At 40.6% G+C, this 17682-nt stretch overlaps 2 protein-coding genes across 9 annotated transcripts in view; one reads left to right on the top strand and one right to left on the bottom strand.

Annotated features, from left to right (window-relative positions):
* Positions 1 to 17682, bottom strand: part of eIF6 (eukaryotic translation initiation factor 6) — a 91707-nt gene that overhangs the window by 49434 nt on the left and 24591 nt on the right. The gene's annotated exons all lie outside the window — the stretch shown is intronic.
* The window catches only part of PDZ-GEF (PDZ domain-containing guanine nucleotide exchange factor), a 28177-nt gene continuing 10638 nt past the window's right edge, over positions 144 to 17682 (top strand). For 5 of the 8 annotated variants that reach the window (XM_066400416.1, XM_066400414.1, XM_066400418.1 and 2 more), the window contains exons 1-4: positions 144 to 371; positions 5625 to 5982; positions 6038 to 6121; positions 16248 to 16323. In XM_066400416.1, coding sequence (XP_066256513.1) covers positions 5789 to 5982; positions 6038 to 6121; positions 16248 to 16323 — 354 coding nt within the window. In that variant the 5' untranslated portion in view covers positions 144 to 371; positions 5625 to 5788. Of the gene's footprint in view, positions 372 to 5624; positions 5983 to 6037; positions 6122 to 6879; positions 7264 to 16247; positions 16324 to 17682 lie in introns of those variants that run through there. The other 3 variants (XM_066400419.1, XM_066400421.1, XM_066400420.1) reach the window with 3 other exon arrangements.

Genomic DNA, 17682 nt, shown 5'->3' with positions numbered 1-17682 from the left:
AGAAAATTAGTTAAAATTATCGAGTATCGCGGTTCAAGTTAATATTTAACGTTAATATCGGTGCTCCAGGCGTCTCTATTTACGTCAAGCGTTATTTTTCCGCTCAACGGTCTCGAACCAGTTGTCAGTCAGTTTTCAGTACCTTAGTTTACCTTGAGTGCCGTCACGATAACAACGGCGAATCGAAACAAACGGCGAGCGAGACGCGCGTCCCCTGATCCCGCCACCTGTGTCGTGTGCGTTAGGTTTTTATTTTGTGTTTATTCGTTTGTTTTAACGGTCGCTTTTTGTTCGTTAGTGCCCGTTCTTGGATTACGTGTTTTGGATAGAGCTGTTGGAGTTTCCAAAAGGTTTTGGAGAGGAAAGTGAAGGTGAGGTCTTTTATTTTCGTTTAGAGGAAAATTTTGATAGAATCCAAAAGAATTTTATCCATACTGAACAAGACACTTGACCGCAGGGAGACTTTGTGGACCCTCAAAAAATCCATTTTTAACTTTCAAATTTAGCTGTGAAATGAAAGTGCTCGTGCACATAATTCAGTATTGCCGTCCTAGCTGCCTTAAACTCCAGGCTTAGTAAATGTGGAAAGTAGCCAAGAGTCAACACAAAATGAGAATCAATCAATACAGTCTATTTTCTATTTGAAGATCCAAAAACCCTGCGAAACAGCTGTTTGTCCCAAGGGTCTTCAAGATATAATTTTGCGAATTAATTAACGCCCCTGACCAAAAACGAGCGCCTTCATCAACACTATTTGAAGCGGTTAGTAAAAGGAATGTTGCCGAAGATAACGGAAGATGCAGGCAGCCTCCCGAGGAAGTCGGTCAACATGGCGAACAAGCTCGCTCTTCGTAATATTCAAATGGTGTTTTTAGGTTTCTTCCCATCTTCGTCTCGCGTTCTTCGGTTACCGAGCGTTGCACCTGTCGTTGCAGCGATAAAGGAGCCAAACAGGTGATGAATACGTGTGTTTACAGGATGCACGACCGAGAGGTCAGTGATGTAAAACAAAAATCAGCCAAATTAATCATCAGAAATTGCCATTTTTCAAATAAAAACGGCGTTTGAGCAGGATAGGGATCGAGCCTCGAACCTTTTGCCTCGCAGCATGCTGCGAAATTTGCACGACTGTCGACTGTTGAATTTGATAGGTGTCGGCCATGACACCGCCGTCTTGGCCTATAAGGGACCGTGTGGCGATCACGTTGTTGATCTGACATTTATGCCACCTGCGCTGGCGTTGTTATTACACTTGAGAATCTATCAGATTTTCTATTTCGATTCAATCGGGTTTCGGTTCGTTTTGATTCCTCCCTGAGGCGTCTCAAGTGAGATTTCCGTATTTTAGCATCCTTTTTTTCTCATTTCAAGTTATATTTTCCTCGATTTTGTGGGGGTGAGGCAATTTCTGGCAAGTTTGACTGCTTCGGAAGTATACGGTTGCTTATCATCAGCAACGTCCCCCTACACCAGAATATCCATGGGGTCAGACTGAGTTTTGAAAACATGCCTGTTCCTAGCTTCCCCACATCCACTCAAGCAAAATCAGCCTTCATCACATCGTTTTTTTCCGTTTCCTGCTCCATCTGACAAATCTCAAAATTTCCATCCAAAAATCTTCAGAAAACAGAGACGTAATGAGCCATTTTTGAACAAAACAATGTAACACAGACAGAAGTGACAAAAAATCAATTTTGGGACGTCCAGTAAATAGAACTTTCTTCTATTGGAATATAACATGCGACATGAAAATGGAAATGGTGCTCTGCTGATCATGATGAGTAATAGCACGTAACGGCGAATCTATTTTAATTGGCTCTTGTGTATGTACACCTAAATAGATAATGCAAACAATGTGTTGATCTGATTAAACGCGTTGGGATTTAAAGGCCGCACCTAATGAACCAATTTGTATTTTTATCTGTCCTTGATTTCGGCCGACTAATGATACGATGTTCTTTGCTTCGCTCATGCAAAATTGCACTTATTACAACAAAATCAAAAAAGAGGACATTATGTGAGATATTTTCTTGCCCTGCGGGAGATTCTGATGGTCCTTGATGCAGCTCACAGACTGCCCTTCATGCGAGAGAGCTTCACGAATATTTCTTTTCTGGACTGTCCGATGCTACGCCTCTGTTTAGTCACAGATTAATAAACTAATTTAAAAACTAACCGAGCCTCCCTTCTACCTTAGAATTCTCTTCTTCAGTTCTCGAGATGCGGGCCGACTTTAACGCTGATTTTCTCGGTTCCAAAGTCTTTCAAAATTGAGATTCTTCAAGTTGCATTTTTAAGGTTCTAGAACCTCGATGAAGATACCCAGGGCAATATGGGGTCCAGATGTGTCGAAATTTTGGGAGCGCGAATTTTATCCACCATCCAGCCCACATTAATCAGTGGGGGTCTACCAACCGGCCCAAGACGGATAGCATCCCGGTAGAGAACCGTGGTCACAACTAGAACATACGTGTCTTCTTTAACGTATTGTGTGACAATGTAAATTTGAGCCTTAGAAGGTCTCGTATTATTTCATATTACACTTATCAGTTATGAAGCCCCGCAACCATACACGTTTCCTTCAGGTTTTACGGTTTCCTATTATTGTTTTCATGGACACAACGTCTTAGTTCGTTGACTTTTTTTATTGGTTTTTAATAATTACACTCTACCTGATCACTTTCAAGCCACTTCTGCTTCTTTTGAAGAAATAACCCCGTGGAATTCCCATATATATACATACATATTCGCGACTAATTTCAATATTCATGTAACCGCTTTGTTTTTATCTTATTTTTGGTGCCCATTCGATGTTAATAAATCCAGGACCGGTTCTGTGGTACCCATAGGTAAAATCTAAGTAGATAATAATGCATGTAGAACAACAATTCTGGTAGACATTTTTTTAAGAAATCCAGGACCGGCTCTGTGATGCGCACAGGTAAAATCTACGAAGATAATAATGCATTAGAGCAACAGCTCTGGTATTCGTTTTGTTAAGAAATCAAGCTTCAAACCGCTTTCTTTGATATGTCGCCTTTTGGCATCAAGTGCAACTTTCACTGATTTGTAAGAACAGAAAAAAGAACAAACAATGCGATTTTATGGTGTTTAAGCATTGCGCAGGCTGAGGAAGGAAAAAGGAAGCCGAAAAAGGTTTTCTTCAGTTTTTTCGACTGCTTATGGTAAGATTGGCCAAAGCATTGTCGTACCATTAAACACAATGGAGGATTTCACAAAACCCATTGTTCTTGTCTTGTTTATAATGTTGTGATTGTAGCACTTAGCCAGGGCCGGCCTTAGCAAGCCTCGCACCCTTCCTGACCTGCCGCCCTGAGCCGTCGTCTAGCCTCGTCCCCTCCCTTGGGCCGGCACTGCACCTAGCACAGGGATCTCATCCGCAATATATACATTTTTGGTGCATATCGGGGCTTATCTCCCCGTATTTACCACTGACTACAGGTGAATGAGTCATATCATTTTCAAATATCAAGCTAAAAATAATGATATGGCAGCAAAAATATGAGCATGGATGACCGTGCAGAAACCAAAAACCATAACGAAGATTCGCTTATGATTTGAATTGGCAGGTCTTCACTCGATTACTTTCGATTTACAGTTACAAGAATGGTGTAACCAGCTATTTCCTGCATTGGCCCCATAAATGGGGCACTTATTAACCAATCATTGTAATTAATTATTATTCGAGTGGGATGTCATCGGTTACGACACTGCAGGACTATTTCGGTTTCGTGCTGAAATTTACCGTGCAGACCGACTCATCACGGAAGTATGGAATTCAAGACTGTATCTCAAATGTATCGAAGTGGTCCTGAAAATGTCTGCCTTACGAAATATCTACCTACGCCGCTGCTTTTATACAAGGCGTTTCATCATGGTGTGATAGAAAATTATTTTTATTAAGAAAACAGTGGCGTACTGTATTTTTCGTTTAAAATGTTCAGGGTCACATCATTGGAGACGCCACTGGTGAAATTAAGAACAATGTTTTTCCCTTAAAAGATGTATCTCTACGTCCATTTTACGCTACCCAATTTTAATGTAAAATATTTTTGTGAAATTAACCAGAACGGATTTGAGAGGACCTTTACTAGTTTAGTAGACTGGACCGTAATAGCTTTTAGTTTCTGGGACAATTTCCAAATTGCAGTACCTCAAACTTCAAGTTCAGGTCTCTAGAGCCTCAAATCAGGTATACAGGTTCCATATGGGACCCACTTCTACAAGCCTGCGCAGTTCGCTCGCTTCCATTATCTCATATGCGTAGTAAAATAAATATCCGCGTTAAATCACAAGCAGTCACGCATAGGATTAATTACCATACATAAAAATTTTATTAACTATGATGATGATGATGATGGGCGGGTGCTTCTCCAAGTCACGATACGGTCGATGGAATTTCCAACCATAATGAGCTTCTATCAGTTTCACGCTGATCGTTAAATCTCTGAAATCAAAGGGGCATCATCAGGAAATTGATACAATGAAAGAAAGAGATGTGAAATCTTCATGTTCGCAGTGATGGCCTAAGAAGGGGAGGCGAGGTTGGGCAGCGGCTCGGCAACGAACTTTCCTGGTTTGTCTTGGGGAAAGGGGGGCGATGATTAAAAATTTCGCCCGGGGAGGCCGACTTGCTAATGCCAGCCCTGCATGGACGCATCCAATTTCCGCTACGGCCGTCATTTTGCACCATGCCAAACGCGAAACAGTTTGTTTCAGATGTAAGAGAAATTTTAGGTAATTAAAACATAATAAACATTAATGGTGACTACTGAGGTTATTAAAACATCGTTATTTGTTTTGGTAATGGCAATTATAAACAGAAAAGTGTCTTGGCAAGCGCTTTTCGGAAATGTTTCCTTCCAAGCAATCTATGGCAGGTAGGAACGCAACTCATGAAAGAACTATGTGATAAATGTAATCGTTATAGTTCAATAATGCTGTGCATAAACGATCGTTTTGCCACACTAGCGTGGGAATAAAGGCCCCGATCTGCCTGATATAGGTAGCATTACCCATGACATTACCTAATAAGAGTTCAGGGTTAATTACTCCGGCTGCACTGACTTTTCTGTGGTTTTGACCAAAAAATCTTGCCCACTCTTCAACCTCCCATTGCGTATCTTCGGATGAAATTAATTAATTAATACCGCCCACTCTGGATGATGGCCGTTCGGCTACCCAGATTTCTCTTCTTAATTATTAGCTCAACATAGATGCCGTTTCCCAATCAGTGTCAAGCCGGCTGTAATCGATTGCTTTCGCTTGTCTGTATGTGACTCAGGCCTGAATTTTAACATAATTTACGTTCAATTTGGAAGCTCAGGGAACCAAGCAATTGCTAAAAAACTTCCCCCTGCGGGGAAGCCCTTTTCTCCGCACCCACATGGCAGATTAAGGGTGTCTGTGCAGGGGGTGAATGGCCTAAGGGCTCGAAAACCGCCTCGTTATCAGGTATGCACGTATATCAAACTCCGCCTTCTAGTTATGTAACCAGAGATAAGCTTCGGTATCTTGGTGCATGGAATGCTAACTGATAAGCGACATTAACCCACATCTTCATATATTTGCATTTTGTCTTCTGACATTCCTTTTCCTTACAGGTTTCAACAAACAAACAACAAAACAATGGAAATTCCAAACAAATGGCAAATAAGGAAAGCCCTATTAGATCTTTCCATATTCAGTGGAAGTTTGAATTTGGGCGCGAAATCTACACGCTTTCTCTACCGAGTAGATAGTGCTGGTGGCGCCATCTAATATCGACATGACGGACTGGGAGGGAATGTGGCTACGGGCTCTCGCGCGGCCTCCGCACTGCAGGTCGCTGCAGGATCTTCAAGTAATTTATTACGGACTAAGCGGCTTGGAAGCGTTGCAGTCGCTCCGGGATTCGAGTTTACGCGCGCTTTGCAAAGTGGTGCGATACGAGAAGCATTTGGCCAATGATGTACTTTATTAGTAAGTTGTTCTGTGTTAATTTAATAAAAATGGATAAATAAGTTCACAATTCTAGTACGGGAGAGCTCTCCACTTGCTGGTACATTTTGCTGTCTGGTTCGGTGTTCATTGATGGGTCTATGTTCCTGCCCCGTTCAAGGTAAGTTTGACCCACGAATGAATCATTACGATCAAAAACCATGTCTTAATTAGCTGAAAAAATATGTGTGACATTGTAATCCGTGGGCCAGGACGTAATAATGCAGAGCAGATGCGAATTAAGTACACCTTTCTTATTATGGAAAAACAATCGTTTTCGTCGCCTACTTGCATTACCGTTCCAAAAAAGAATGAGATCTCAAACAAATGAGTATATATTTGTTATGAGGTGATAGCGTGGGATACCGCTGGGGGGCGTCGAAAAAGGACCATTATTGAAAAGAACCGCAAACTTAATAACATCGGTGATTGAGGACTTTGCAGAAATATACGTGCGTGGGTTTGTTATTAAAAACTCAAATGTAATTCAATAAGATCGAAAAATTTATAATAATCCATAAAGAAAATTGAAAAAGCCGCGTCCTGTACTAGGCAGGGAAAGGCATTCTTGGGTTCACTGCAATGTTGCCAAATTTTGTGAGCCAGGAAAAAAGATTATTAAGGCTTACGGTGGTGAAGCTTGATTTTGCATTGTCTGAGTTTTAAAGCATGACATCTAAACTTTTGGATAAAAAATAGGAATGTTTCTTTTCTTTTTCTTCAGAAAAGAATCCGATTTACTCTAATTTTCGCTATTCTTAAAGAATATTTGCTCAAAATGGCAATGCCGCAGGCAGTCCAATATTCCGATTTCACTCGACTTAACCCGAACTTACATTTCCAACATTCTCCGCGCATGGCGCTACCTCTGATTCCGACACAAAACAGCAGAATTCGCTAGATGACCGCGGTTGTTGCTTGTTTGACAAAGCTCTTCGAGAGGTATTTTGTTTATGTTTTTATCAGGAATCGGACCTGATAAACAGATAAACGCGCACACTGCACTTCGATCAAAGTTACCCCGCGGATTTCCAACGGTTTTCGCGCGTGTCCGGCCCGAATTCACCGTGTTTTTCCGTCGAGGAACTTTCCCTTTACCTGGTGGTTCAGTGCTCCTTTGGCATGCCTACACGAAGAATTGAATGAATAATCGCCGGGCCTACCTGTTACTGAGTGTTTCGAAGAGATTTTTTTTATTGTGTGTTTCGTGACTCATTGGGATTTTGAGGAATTTCCCTGGAATTGTTGGAGACGTCGAAATGAGTAGGTACCTAGTATGTTAGCGTTAAAATTGACTGTTGGTAGCCGAATTCCTAGGTGGAAAGTTAAAAAATTGCAAGTTTGGAATGTTAGGATTGACTGATAAGCGGAAAACCCCAGATTTAATCGAATTTAAACGGAAAAATTGCATCGAGGTGATCTCTATCGGTTTTCCATTATTCATCAGCCATTACTAAACAACCTGTCATAATTGACCTTGATTCCAACAATCTCATTGGACCGAGACAAAAAAAAAGATCGGAGGAAGCTTCACAGCCAACTTTAAGAAAATTGCTATGCCACTGCTCTCCCTGAGTTGATTTTCCTTTTTTAGTTCTCGATTATCTGCATTTCTCTAATCTGGAAATTTCTAAAAGAATTTTAAATAATGCACATATCTTCCTCTGCCTTTTACCCATGCCAGAAGCAAGCATACTGAGTTGACTCCATGGTTCATTTTGAAAGTTTCTCGGCTTCTAAAGTTTCCTCGTAATGTTATACAAGATGAGCTGTATCAGGGTAAAAGGATCATTGAAAATTTCAGCCTTTCCCTTTATATCCATATACAGTTATGGCCAAAAAAATAAGAACGTCATTTAAAAAATCTATTATAAGTAATAACGTTTACAATATTTATTCAAAAAATATACAACTTGTCTCAAAATGTTGTTGTTAACATCTACTATCTTATTTGCAATAGTAGACTACAACATATTACAAGACACAAGAAATTCAAGAATTTTATCGAAAATTCGAGTGGTCAAAAAAATAAGAGCGTTTAGGGATATTGGGGTATTTGATATAAATCACATCAGAAATACAAGTATATTCGTCACTTAATGGTTTCGTGTGTGAATTATGTTTGTTATATATATTATAGACCAAATATTATAGACACCAGTTAATATCCTGTTACAGAATTATTTGGTCTGGTACGAGGGATTTATTTGTTAGTTATGATTGTAAACAAAACAGAAAAACCGAGAGCAAAAGATGGCCGAAGATGCAGTCCCTGGACCCGAATGTTTTAAGAGTTAGTTAATTAAGATTCTTTGAAAATAAAAGTCGCAGAGTATTTATGTGTGTTTTAGACAATTTAGACCAGTGTTTCATGTCCAAAACTAACGGATCTGCACTGAAAGAAGCTTAAGTAGGCACGCAGATATTAGATTCATGTTTGGGATAAATTCGCTAGCTATTAACTCTTCCCTAGATGTTTGGTGGTAAATACCAAATGACTTAATCACCTCCCCACGTTAATAGTTTACCGCCTACAGCAGAATTTTTTTAAAGGATCACCCTTTATGCGGTTTAAATATGTTTTAAGCAAGATTTAAGCATTCAGACTTTCTTCAACTCCGTTTAAACTGCATATTAAATGAAACTTTGTCTTAAACAAATTTATTCGAAAAACGCAGGGACGAGAACTATTAAAAGTATGACATAAATATTTGACAAAGACAGACAGGTTATATTGAATGTGTCCAGAGATATTTGAATTTGACCATGAACTTCAATAATGACAGAATCGGTGGCGATAATAGCAGTGACAGTTAATACTTTTGACATAGTATAAGCGGGAGTTGATCAGTAATTTGCCAGGCTAATTGTGGATAAATAAAATATTAAACCACTGTTAAAAACTGATTGAAATAGTTCGGTAATTTACTGGTCGGCTCTAATCTAAATGTTTTGGCACCTCGGTCCGAGTCTTTCCCCTCCCGAATCTCATTACATCTCCTTGGGTGTAAAAATTAACACCAACCACATTTTATAGAGACGTTCGTTCCCCATTTGAGCCAAACCCCAACGAAATCCAGACACGTTTTCCACTTTATTCGGGTCACGTTTGAGCGCAAAATATGATTAATTTACGCTCGGGGGGCAATATCAGGGAGTGCAAAAGCTCTTTAGTTCCCTGCGGATAAGTCGAACAATACGGATGAAAGCCGGAAGGTAATTGCGCGGAATCAATACCACCTTCTTGGTCTGGCCATTTTGTTTCTATATCGGACACAATCCGGTACGGTTGTTTGCCTTCTATTTTTCATTTATCGATGGGGCTCTTTCGGAGGGGAAATAAAGGCATGGGAACTGATGGCCTTAATTAATGATCATCGATTTTCACTCCTCGATGGTGCACACGAGAGGCGGAGATTGTTTTACTGTGTATAATTGCATTCGTTAATAAGTGTTTTTGTTATATAATCCTGCTTTGTTATGGGAAGCATTTAATTGGCAGATGCGGAGACATCATACGGTGCCCACAACTACAAGGAAAAATATAATACGAGATTGCTAACGATCTCTGCGTCACATTATTGTTCCATTGTTTCGAGTTTTTTGACACGTTTCGTGGTTTTCTCCCATTCTGTTGCCTCATTATTTGCCCAAAGCAAAGCGATACAACGAGGCTGTTATTTTCTTATTTAATTCGTTTCCTGACGGGAAAGTCTACACGCCTAAATTACAAACATTGCAGTGTCTGTAGGGTCAAAGCTTGGTGAACCCGGAGGCCATATCAGTTTGCTTTGAGATAAAAAATCGAGGTTACCTCTGCCAAACACGTATTGGCAATATGTAGAAATTTCTCATTCAAACTCGCTTTACGCAAGTTTTCAGAGAGCTAGTTGTCGCAATCGCCCTGATACAGGTCCTTCCAGGAAGTAAGTAATCTTCACGACAATTTTCTTTGAATATGTATATTGTTCCTGAAACTCAATCGTCAGAGATCTCAGCGGAATTGCCCGGAAAATATCTGGAAACTGGGAACAAACAGAGAGGCGTCCCTAGCTGTGGAAAATTACCGCTTATGGATAAATGATCTCGTTAGGGCCATCCGCTTGTTGGAAATTCATAAGAAGGGGCAATTTTGCGAATAATTCTGGTTTTATGTCGCTTGATGAAGGGAAGAGACTGGAGGAAATTAAGGACGCAGGATTATTTAGAGCGTTAAGTGAAGCGGGGCCTAATTCCCGAACAACGGAGAATATGTTGAGGTTAAAAACAGTTAGTTGCGCGTCCTTAACGGGAATCTGAAGCAACTCTTCGTCTCAATCAACTCGACAAACATTTGCCCTTTTAGAGACGCTCATGATTTTGTCGTTTACGAGAATTTCGATTTTTGATAATACGAACATCTTGCAGTGAAAAACTGTCCGCTCCAGTGGCGTAGTGAAAACTAAAAAAAATCGTTAAATAATTTGGTTCCGAAAATGGATTGAAACGCGGTGTCTCGATTTCAACCCTTTAAGAAACGCCCATAATTTTGACGTTTGGGAGATTTTTCAGCTGAAGGCGATGCTCTCCAGTGGCGTATCAATAGGTCAAAAAATGTCTGTTTTTTCAATTTAACACTCGTTCAGTGTCAAACCTACCTCTTTAGAGGCGTGCCTAGAAGGCAAAAACTCGTCGAATTTCTTTATTCTTTCATTTTTACCGCCATAACAAGAAGAAGCACATTGGGTTCTGCAAGAAGACTTAAACTGATATTGCTCTGATGAAAAACATACCTTCATATCCTTTTTTCTTCGACATACCCCGGGGGCACTCGAGCGCAAAATTCTCTCGTTGAAGGTTATTAAGATTTTGATGGACGCGACATGGTTCCTCATACTAGATTTACAGTCGATAGGCGGCAGTCTTCAAACAGTCCAATTCATGCTCCAACGGATCTTCAGACCAGATCCTGGTAAAATCGCTGCACTTCTAGGGTCAAGCAAAGGTCACAGCTGTGGTGGTGCTCGCCTCATTCATTCATAGATGATACAATCAGCATTAATCGACCTGTTCCGTCTTTTTTGATTGTCTATTATTAGCGTGACCAGCACAAAAGCACAGGAAATTTGTCGGAATTGGTGCTGGAAAGTGCGCCCAGACCGGTACCCACTGTTTCCTTTGTTTCGGTTTTTCTTCCCTTCGGCTTCAGCAATTATTAGATAATAATAAGGACATGTTCGAGTAACTATATGGGGTTTGTATAAGTGATTTAATTAGACGGAAATCCTGCCGGTCCTGTGCGGCACTCGTACCCACGAGGCCTTGCGGCACCGAGATTTTTCAGTCGCAGGCGGCAGGCTGAATGGATGAAAGGCCGATTCCCATAAGTTTTGATATCTTGCACTCTCGTGAAAGTGCGGGAAATCAATACGAAATACATACATACATTAGCCTACTGCAGACTGAAATGTGTAACTCGAAGAGGTGCAATTTGTTCTCGCTCGTTCATCGCACGTAAGAAGTGTTTCGTGCGAATGGGGCTTCATGCCTGATAAGGCCCCCTCGGCCACCTCAGGAACTCCAAACCTTCATCGTCAATGCCCGCAATGTGGCACTGCCAGCAAATAATGGCAATAATGGCATTCAGCGAATGCCTTGCCATCAGTTCTCCGGCTAACGGAATAGGCCACACACTGTATACATACCGCTTGTCGCGAAAAAAATTATCCCAGTTTTTAACGGTAATATGGGCGAGTTAACGCACGAGGGCTTTTGATTTATCGCCCATTGATTTCAGAGCATTGTTTGGTCTGACAATTAGGGCCAGTTGCTGCGGCAAGAGAGCCATTTCTTGTCGCAATTTGTAGGTCAAAGCTTTGGGGTTCGAATAATGCAATCGCTATGCACGAGGAAGCGCGTTCGAACCTAATCTCACAGATAAAGCTCTACAAATATTTACGTGCATTGATATTATTAATACGTCGTGTACTGCAGTGCAGCACTTTCCTTTGCCGAAACAAAAACAGCCATTATTAAGTCTCCGAAACGCCCCCGTTGAACGCTTTTTGCCGCCTCGGGTCGGCCCTTCCCGGGGGCTCCTTCTGGCCACCTTCAGCTGTATAACAAAAAACGGTTTAATTGGGGCGCACCAGCTTCCGGTGCAGACGGGGGCGACAGCCCCAAAAAATATATCATTCCGCTCTGCAGTTCTGACTTAGAAATAGGGAAAGTTCGAGTTTCGGGATCCCGGTCCCAACGAATTTCCAAGAAAAATGTTTGTTCGCTTAAAGGGAAAGAATTGAATTTTGCGGCCTGAAAATTGGAGATTATCTGCGAACGCTTCTAGATACGTTTTTTATGTGTTCCAACTTTGAAATTTGGACTTTGTTCGCGTACAGCTGGCGGCAGCTGGCGATCGTGTTATCTAGCCCCTAGTTAGCGAACGATTAAAAAGTGCTTGTCTCGGTGACCTGAAGATAGTTCACAGTAAGAGTTCACAACCCGATCTTATCCTGATAAGTCTGTGACGTATTTTTTGGCTAAAAGATAGAAACGCTCTAACACAACCTCCTGACAACTTAATTCTTACGACTGTAAAGACTTCATAATATTCATAAATTTCCAACTTCTAATGCCAACACCGGGTTGACTCGTTGATAGCCGACTCTACCTCAGTCAGCGGCCGTGATTTCTTCAATTTTGAAGGAAAAGAGGAATGCTTTGTTGCTATTTCTCTTTTCGTGCAATCATCTTTTTAGACAGATCTTTATTTTCCAAGGAGACGATTCAATATTGAGCTCTCGGAAAGGGAGATCAACGGCAGCTGCCTCTGGACATGTTCAGATTATCTATAAATTTCTTTAATAACGCAGGGATTGTTCGATCTTACTTTTAGGAGTGCATTCTCTCCCTTAAGGGGACGTCCCAATATCGAATGTCATCGACGAATAACATTGCCATTGATTTTCTTCCATTCCATTAGAGAATTAGAACTTAGAGGAGGTGGGTTTAGATAAAGCGGATTGCGATGTGTTGACCTGCTGACCTAGAAATGGGACTGCTTAAGGAAATTGAAAATTTGCAGGATTAAGAGAGGTGTCTCTCCTTTAGTCACCTTCAAAATAATAAACATACAGTAACCGGGTCTATTTCAGGAGTTGACCCCAGTGTTTGGTCTTCTGCGAAGCAGGTTTTAGACGAAGATTCAAACGCAAGCCTAGTCAGGTGGTCAACGTCTGTATGTGTTATTTACGAGATGTCATTGCTTGGTTTCTACACCTTTAGGGTCGCATTCGAATACGTTGTTCCACATTAACGTGATTTTAATGATTTTGCATATTTAGCATTCCGAAAGCACAAACAATACTCATATTATTGTACGGTGCAGTCAGCTTGATCGGTTGAACTTAGGACTTTCACTAAAAATTCGCAGACGCGCATTTGCCCCCAGTCACGACCGACATGTGTATGTTTTCCTATTTTGTCAGCTGCCTACGTACCATACGTATTTAATACACATAAATTTTCCTCAAAAGAAGTCTGACTTCAGCGGACCAATACTCATTAGAGTATTAAATATTCACCATCTGATGGGAGAATTTCCGCCTCTCATTATTAAACATTAACGATACAGAATTAGTCGATGAAAGATGCATGATGGTACTTTCTTGAACGACCTCCTTCCGAGCTGTCGATGATGGGAGGACCAGAAGTCATTATTCAATTGAGAGTGAAACTGTACAAAGGGGCAGAAAATTGCCGTGGTGCCTACGGCGATAGTCGATGACTTTCACTATACAAATTTCAGTTTTCAGCAAGTGGTATCCACCTGTGTGCGTGGTAATTTATAGTGACACACATAAAGACGCAGCTTTTCCCTTTATGGTGCTCATTATTTATTTTTCCCTTGATGGTACCCGCGCTTTCTTTTTGGCGGGTGATAGTAGTGATTTCAGAGGTTGGAGAACATTAGAGATCGACTATTTTATTTATTGATATTGATGGTAAAATTGGGGTAATTAGTGGGACAAAAACTTATTTAGTACGTGCGCCATTTTCCTTCGCCGCGATGTCAAGAAAGTCGAATCCCATACGTATGGGTAAGAGAATACAATTTTTCCAATCATTTTACACGCTGTAACGATTTACCACCTTAAATCTACAAATTCTCAATTCTGGCAAGATATTCCAATTTCTTCAGCACCGATTGGTCTCAATTTACCAATCTGCCCGTTACGGCCCTGGCAACAATCTGATGCAAACTCGGCCAGTTCTTGTTGATCTTGTATCAGACACAACAGGTTAATCTTTATTATTATTATGAGAATTTATTGTTATTGTCGTGAATAGTAAAATCATTGCTGGCCTTGTAAAGCTGAAATACCAACGTTCTACCAGCGCAAACGTAATGAGCTTGCATTGGTTAATGGTCGGGAATTTTGCAGTGAAAATTGACGTAAAGAAATTTTTATGCATTTAAAGGTAGAAAGTAATGTGAAAAGTTATGACTGAATTTTCTAGATTTTTTTATCCTTAATTTAGATTTGTTCCCTAAGGCTTAAGGCATGTGTCTCAATTGGGCAAAGTTTGGGTTGCAGTGGTAATTGCCTTCGTGGCAAAGTCAGGGGATATGATTCTTTTAAATTGCGAATCAAAAGAGCGATGCGTTATTACCACTTTAATATGTCTTTTTAATCACTGGATTATTTGAATTTATAATTTGAAGAATGTTCTTAAATGCCATTAAGGCAGGCCTAAACTTTACCGTAAAAGGCAACTTACGGAGTTTGGCAACATTGACATTGGCACATTTGACGTTGAAAACAAACGAACTGAGCCTCGTTGCCATTACTTTCTAGTACCGTGACGCGTAGCAATTTTGTTCCAAATAAGACTTCTTCGTTGGAGGTAACTGCATCCTCTCTTCCTTTACCGCATATTCATTAATTACATAAATTATGGAGGTAAATTATTAAGCCGATTACCCAATAATGATGGTACATCTGCGGCATAGAAACGAACGTTTTCAACTGCGGCAGAAGAAGCAGTTTTCATTGTTCAGCGGCAATTTAATGCTAAAGTTCAATCCTCAGACCCGTGAGACTGGTTCGGGGTCCTAATTACGGTCTAATTAGCGTTTTATGCGCCTTTTTTTCGTTAGTAACAATGACTCGAGCTCGTTTCTACGTAAAAGCCTAAATCGAAACTAATGCTCGAATCTCGTGGACCTGCAGGAAAACGCGATTAGGCGTTGAATTTATGGGCAATTGTTCGATTAATCAGTCACGCGTTTCTGAAATTAATTAATAGTTGAAATCGCCACATGAGCAGTACTGGTTTGAAACGGTACTTCCGACCTTAACTGGAAAACATGTGCAAAGAAGTAATAAGTTTCAGCACGTATTGTGCAGAATTTGATTGTATTTGACGATATCAACGCGCATCCGCCATTGTGTCCAGACGCTTATCCGATTAAATTGTTCACTCACGCAGTTCATTTGGTTTATGGGTCAAGCGTGAATCTTTAAAGCCTGATCCGAGATTAACTCTCCTAATCGCCTCCGAAGCACGAACAAAGAAATAAATATTACGTACATCATGAAGCCTGCTCAGGTGCCAATTAATATAACGCTATTTAATGGTGCTCGATCGAGCCGCACCTAAGAACTCCGCACTAAGAATTATTATGAAGGTATTTGCCTGGGTATTCTCGTAACAATTTCGCAATTACTTAGGTTGTTTTTACTGTTGCAGTGGAGTTAAAATATCATCTATTTAATTGGGAAACGTACTAAATGCTTGATGACCTTTACATTTACCTATTCATTTGCAATTCAAAAAGTGTACCCTAAAATTTATTCACACGTATCATATATCTTTGCGTCCTTGGAGGTTGATTAGCAATTCAACTCTCTATCTCGGGCAAAAAAATTATGAACAATTTTGTTGTTGTTAAGAAATATTAGGTATCATAGATCACGTGTATGCCACCTGTTGGTGGGAGAGGGGGGGAGGGGAGCAAACAAGTTGAGCAACATATTTGCCCTGCAGCAGGTGCGGTGCTGAATTGATTAATTGATAGTAAAAATTATCCATTCAAGCTGCAGGAAATGACTTCTCCCTTGGATTTCCGATCGGCGGAAGAAAGCATGATATTTGACACCACATCTCTGAAGACATTTGCGTCAACTTGCACCCATCTGTGGCTCTGTTGACGTAAACGCCGCCACACTCGACGAAACTAAATAGCCCCTTTTTTCTTGTTTCAGCTTCGGAAAACGTACGGGCGGCAGCGCCAGAAGGCAAAACGAATGTTTTGTCCTCGAACCCTCCGAGATGATTGTCGTAAGTAGTACTTGAACTATGTAATTTTTCCGCGTTCGTGCAGGTGTAATAAGAGCTAATTCCGCGTTTGTCCTCGGGCACAATCCGTAGTTAATGTGTCGTCGGTGTTGGTTAAAAAAAAGCGAAAGTCAACACTCGTATTATTAACTCGTTAATTGGAGTGGTACTCGATTTCTTGTCAGTGCAACGCGTTGCAAGAACTGAATTGGTACCGGAACTATGTTTATTTTACTAGCTGCAATTGAATAACTGCCAAGAAGTCGGTTTCTATTAGGTCAAGTCAGATAAGGTACATTAAGTATGGAAATACTCGAAATACTAGTTACTAAAGTGTTTAACTTAAAACAATTCTCCTTCGCCATTTAGTCTAGAATTGTGATGTTTTTTTTTCTTTTGCATACATGTCCCTTACTGTAGTTATTTCTAATGGGTTCCGCGGTTCAAAAGCTTAAAGAGGACGGTTTACTTCTTTCCGAGCCGAAGTGGGTATTTTTAAATCGCCCCAATTCATAAGCACTGCCTCCATACTTATCTCTCTCAGTTTTTAAGTTCCAGAGCTGCAGCTTTCAGAATTTGCCGAAAGTGACTACTACTAAGGTCTTTTACTCCTTTCTTAGGATTATTCGTCAGTCTTTGTATCATTCCCGCTTTTTGCTGATAACGAATGACTAATCCCGTTGCAGCGTCATTGAGGTTTTCAGCCTTATCGACCTCTGTAGTATTTCCTCATTATATCTGTTAAATGAAACATGAAATCATTAAAGTGCGAATTAGGAATTAGGCACGTGACCCACATTCCGCTCGAAATCCCAGATATCCAAAACTCCCCCGGATCAAGCCGATGCTGCCAACGCAACGTTTGTTCCCATAGCGACTAAACACCTTTGACCTTTTATTCGAAATTTCTCCCAAAAGGAAAAAAGATCGCATTAAATAAACCGACTTTATCAATGAGGGTGTCGACGGGAGCATCCGAACATCAAAACCCATCAAGGTCATTAAGGAAGTCGTTCCTTATTTTTGAAGGTTGTTTATGAGATCCCGATGCGTTCTGTAAACGGACCAATATTTTGTCAGTTGATGTTCAAAATTCACCATCCACGAGGCCGTATTTCTCCTCCGGGTGATGGGTGGTACTTAACACGCCATGTCTGCGTTCTATTTTTGTAATACCCCCAAAGATTAAAGAAGAGATATGTTGGTGCGGCTGCTGTTTCAGTTCAATGCGTTTCTTATCAGTCGTACTGCAGCAACCGTCAATGTTTTAGTACTTCGTACAGAGTGTTCGCGACAGTGCGCAAGCTCATAAAAAATATTGTTCAGTGGATTCATCCTTAAGGAAATCGCGTCAGTCTGATT

The sequence above is a fragment of the Euwallacea similis genome, chromosome 20 (assembly GCF_039881205.1).
Source record: "Euwallacea similis isolate ESF13 chromosome 20, ESF131.1, whole genome shotgun sequence".
In the NCBI taxonomy this organism is placed as follows: domain Eukaryota; kingdom Metazoa; phylum Arthropoda; class Insecta; order Coleoptera; family Curculionidae; genus Euwallacea; species Euwallacea similis.
Note: the sequence above shows the minus strand (reverse complement) of the source record. Positions and strands in the feature narration are given on the sequence as shown.